The 4581-nt window shown below is 40.8% G+C and overlaps 1 protein-coding gene across 6 annotated transcripts in view; it reads right to left on the reverse strand.

The window, feature by feature from the left end:
* GK5 (glycerol kinase 5 (putative)) overlaps nt 1-4581 on the reverse strand; it is a 164966-nt gene that overhangs the window by 96433 nt on the left and 63952 nt on the right. For 3 of the 6 annotated variants that reach the window (XM_014542151.1, XM_014542150.1, XM_014542155.1), the window contains one exon: nt 1505-1534. The exons of 2 other annotated variants lie outside the window; for them this stretch is intronic. In XM_014542151.1, the coding sequence (XP_014397637.1) occupies nt 1505-1534 (30 nt within the window). Of the gene's footprint in view, nt 1-1504; nt 1535-3868; nt 3914-4581 lie in introns of all 6 variants that reach the window. One more of the 6 variants, XM_014542153.1, reaches the window with a different exon arrangement.

Genomic DNA, 4581 nt, shown 5'->3' on the forward strand with positions numbered 1-4581 from the left:
TTACATAAAGGAGAGAGAAAAATTGTGTGAGAAGGAGAAGCCAATAAGGAAGTTGAATACAATTGTGTGTGAAGGGGATAAGATTTAAAAAAAAAAAAGTTAATAGGGGAGACCAGGCCGCAAGGCAGGGAAGTTAGGGGGATCAGGCAGGCAGAGTGGTTAAGGCAGGCAGGCAGGTGAGTGGTTAGGAGCCAGGGATCGGGCCTAAACTGGCAGTTGGACATCCCCCCAAGGGGGCAGATGCTCCAACTGGTAGCTCAATGCAGCAGCTGCCCCCTGGTGGTCAGTACACTTCCATAGGGGGAGCACCGTTCAGCCAGAAGAGGGCTCATGGCTGGCAAGCACAGCGACGGTGGCGGGAGCCTCTCCCGCCTCAGCAGCCTCTGCAGCAGCGCTAAGGAGCAGTAAGGAGCAGCAAGCAGGTGGGCAGTAAGGAGCAAGGGGTTCCAGACTGCAAGAGGGATGTCTGACTGCTGAATTAGGCCCGATCCCCAGGGGGATCAGGGAGGGGGGGCTCGGGCCTAATCCAGCAGTCAGACATCTCCCTAGGGGTCCTGAACTGTGAGAGGGCGCAGGATGGGCTGATGGACACCCCCCCCCAGTGCACAAATTTTGTGCACTGGATCTCTATATATAAAAGCCTAAGCAACAATCCAACCAGTAGCTATGACGTGCAATGACTACCAGGGGGCAGACACTCCAACTGGTAGCTATGACACACACTGACCACCAGGGAGCAGATGCTCAACACAGAAGCTGCCAAGCTGCAGTGACTTGATAGCTGCAGTTCTCGGGTGATGCACCCGGAATCAGAGAAGAGGGAGCCCGATTCCGAGATGCATCACCCGAGAACCAGCCTCTCGCAATCTGGGACCCCTCAGGGGATGTCGGAGAGCTGGTTTCGGCCCAATCCCCGCAGGCCAGGCCGAGGGACCCCACCAGTGCATGAATCCGTGCACCAGGCCTCTAGTATTATATAAAAGATCTGCCACAAGAGAAAACAAAATTAGAGGCCAAACTACTTTCAAAGTAGGATTTAATTAGGTGGGCTTTCCAAATGGCTTCTTCTCTTTGAAATTGAAAACACTTTATAACAATCATTATATAATTCAGAATATGAAATTTTAATCAGATTCTATCCAAAAGATATTCTTTTGAAGCACTACAATGTGTACATTTCTAAAAAATAAAATAAAACTACTGTAATGAAAAGACCTTTAACGACTTGCTTATACACTTTTTTTAACTTATTTTTTTAATAATTCTTGATTGTTGAAAGTATTATGTATGTCCCCTTCCCTCCCCACCCTCATTGATCCTCTCCAGTCCACTCCCACCCCCAGCCCCATGCCTTCACCACCCTATTGTCTGTGTCCATGGGTTATGCACATACGCATACAAGGTCTTTGGTTGATTACCTCCCCTTCTCCTACCCGCCCCCCCACTTATTCACTTTTAAAAGCAAAATAAAGAGGCCAGTGCTTTCCCCCTTCAGTGTACTTACCTTGATGTACACAGATTAACACCTCTGTGCCTACAGAAGAGCCGAAATAGTGCCTGAGCCCATTTCTACACCTCTCAACTTTAGGATTGACTTAGCCACTGGCAACCTACTAGGGTTACCAAAATTTGACTAATAAAAAGATATTCAACAAACTCTGGGTCAATACTATCATAAACATACACAACAAAGAAATAGAGTAGAAGTAAATAATTTTTCCTTTGAGACCCCTGCAAATCAACCACTGACATCTACTCATCTTCAACATCCAACTCAGTCTTGCTTTCTACCCTCTCTCCTGTGTGAATTTATTCATGTTCAATTCTCAAGACTGTCATTTCCTACTCGTATTTAGCAGTGCACACCCATGGTCACACCCTCAATTGTATTAACTGGAAGCATTCGACCACTGAAATCCTAACATTCCAAAACATCAGGCAACACATCTCACTGTTACAGTCATGGTCTGCTTAACAATGGAGATTCATTCTGAGAAAGGTTTCATTAGGTGATTTCATCATTGGCAAACATCAAGTGCACTTACGCAAACCTAGATATTACAGCCTACTACACACCTAGGCTGTATAGTATCGCCTACTGCTCTTCAGCTACAAGCCTGTACTACAAGAAGCAAGCCTATCCTATCTTCCTATCTAATAAAGAGGTAATATGCAAATTGACCATCACTCCAACACACAAGATGGCCACCCCCATGTGAACACAAGATGGCCAGAAGGGGAGGGCAGTTGGGAGGGACCAGGCCTGAAAGGGAGGGCAGTTGTGGGAGACCAGGCCTGCAGGGGAGGGCAGCTGGGGGTGACCAGGCCTGCAGGGGAGCAGTTAAGCATCAATCATGCTGGCAGGGGATTGGTTAGGGGGTGATCAGGCTGGCAGCCAGAAGCAGTTAGGGGCAATCAAGCAGGCCGGCAGGCGAGCAGTCGGAAGCCAGCAGTCCTGAATTGTGAGAGGGATGTCCCAGATTGGAGAGGGTGCAGGCTGGGCTGAGGGACACACACACACACACACACACACACACCCCATGCACAAATTTCATGCACTGCGCCTCTAGTATACTATAAGCATAATATGCTTACATTGTACAAAACAACACAAGATTAAATCAAGCACAAGAGAAAATGATGCAACTAAGAGATGTAGTAAATAGGAGATGTATGGGTTGCTGCAGGCTAACACAGCACACTATGTTACAACCAACTTTTTTTACAAGTAGAAAAAGTGCACTCTAAAAATGATAAAAGTAAGTACACAAAAAAGAAAAATAGTCATTTATTATCATCATCAATATTATGTACTGTACATAATTGTATGTGTTATATTTTTACCAAACTGTGATGCAAAAGGTTTGTTTCCATCAGTATCACCACAAACAAATGAGGGAAGTATTCTGTTAAGATGTTATGAAAGCTGCCACGTCATTAAACAATGAAAAATTTTCATCTCCATTATAATTTTAGGGAACCACCGTTGTATACCAGTCTGTTGCTGACTGAACATCATTATGTGGCACATCATTATGTTTCAGTTCTTTCAATCTTTACTCCCTAAATATCTTCCCTTCAAACACCCTGCAATCTTTAATCCCTCAAACATTCCCTTTTCTTCCTACGAACTCCTTCTAGGCTTACTTACTTTCATGAGTCCTGTGCACTATCATTTTTATTAAGAACTTGCCTTTTTTTTGTAATTGTGGTAAAATATACATAACATGAAATTCATCCTTTAAAATTTTTTTCAGTGCACAATTCAATGGCATTAAGTACATTTCACAAAGCTATATAGCCATTATCACTTTTTCTAAACACTCTGATTGCTTCCACCCTCTTGCTCCTGTTAGTAATACCACCATAAATGTGCTGTACAAGGATCTGTTTTCAATTCCTTTGGGTGTTTACTTAGAATTGCTGATTATATGGTAATTCTATGTTTGGTTTTTGAGGAACTGCCAAACTGTTTTCCACAGTAGCTGCACTATTTTACATCCCCACAACCAATATACAAGAGTTCCAATTTTTCCACATCCTCACCACCAGTTGTTATTTTCAATTTTTTCCTAGTGGGTATGAAGTGATATCTCATTGTGGTTTTGATTTGTATTTCCCCAAACACTAATGATGTTGAGCATTTTTCATATGTTTTATAGACCATTTGTATATTATTCAAGTCCTTCGTGCATTTATTAATTGGATTGTTTGAGGGTTTTTGGAGTTCTTTATATATTCTGGACATTATTTATGAAATACATGGTTTTGCAAATATTTTCTGCCATTTTGTGAGTTTTCTTTTCACTCTCGTTTCCTTTTTGTTTTGTTTTCACCTTTATTAATGGGAATCACATCATTCACCTACCTCATAAATATGTTACTTCCTTCTCATTCAGTGATCCAGTCATCACTATCATCAATAAAAATCAGAGAAGTGAATCTATTGTTTGAGTCCTCAATCTTAGGTGAAATTAAAAACCAAACATACACCTTCCATATTATATGCTGCAATGGTTTTTAGAAATCTAACTGCAGATTTGAGATATCAATGACTATGAATTTTCTCAGATACATTTTTAAAATTCAATTTGCACATTATGTCAAAATAATTCCAGCTCTATTTATTCTTATTTATGATTAAATCTAGAATAAATTTTCTATTTTGAAAATTTCTAATAGTTAAGAAAATTAAAGAAAAATTAGCCATCATTAATAGATGAAAATATCTTAATAGTATTCTTTGATGCACAAGTTTTTAATTTTGATGAAGTCCAACTTATTTTTTCTTTTGTAAGCTATGCTTTTGATGTCATTTAAGAAATCACTGATAGTCTACATTCCCACCACTAGTGAATGAAGGTTACTTTTTTTCCAAAAACTCTCTAACACTTATTTCTGCTTGTTTTGTTGATAATGGCCACTCTAATAGGTGTGAGGTGATATCTCTCATTGTAGTTTTGATTTGCATTTCCCTAATTGCCAGTGAGGTTGAACATCTTTTCATATATCTATTGGCTATTTGTATGTCTTTGTGGGGGAGATGTATTTTCAGGTTCTCTGCCCACTTTTTTTTTATTA

The sequence above is a fragment of the Myotis brandtii genome, unplaced genomic scaffold (genome assembly GCF_000412655.1).
Source record: "Myotis brandtii unplaced genomic scaffold, ASM41265v1 scaffold291, whole genome shotgun sequence".
Lineage (NCBI taxonomy): Eukaryota > Metazoa > Chordata > Mammalia > Chiroptera > Vespertilionidae > Myotis > Myotis brandtii.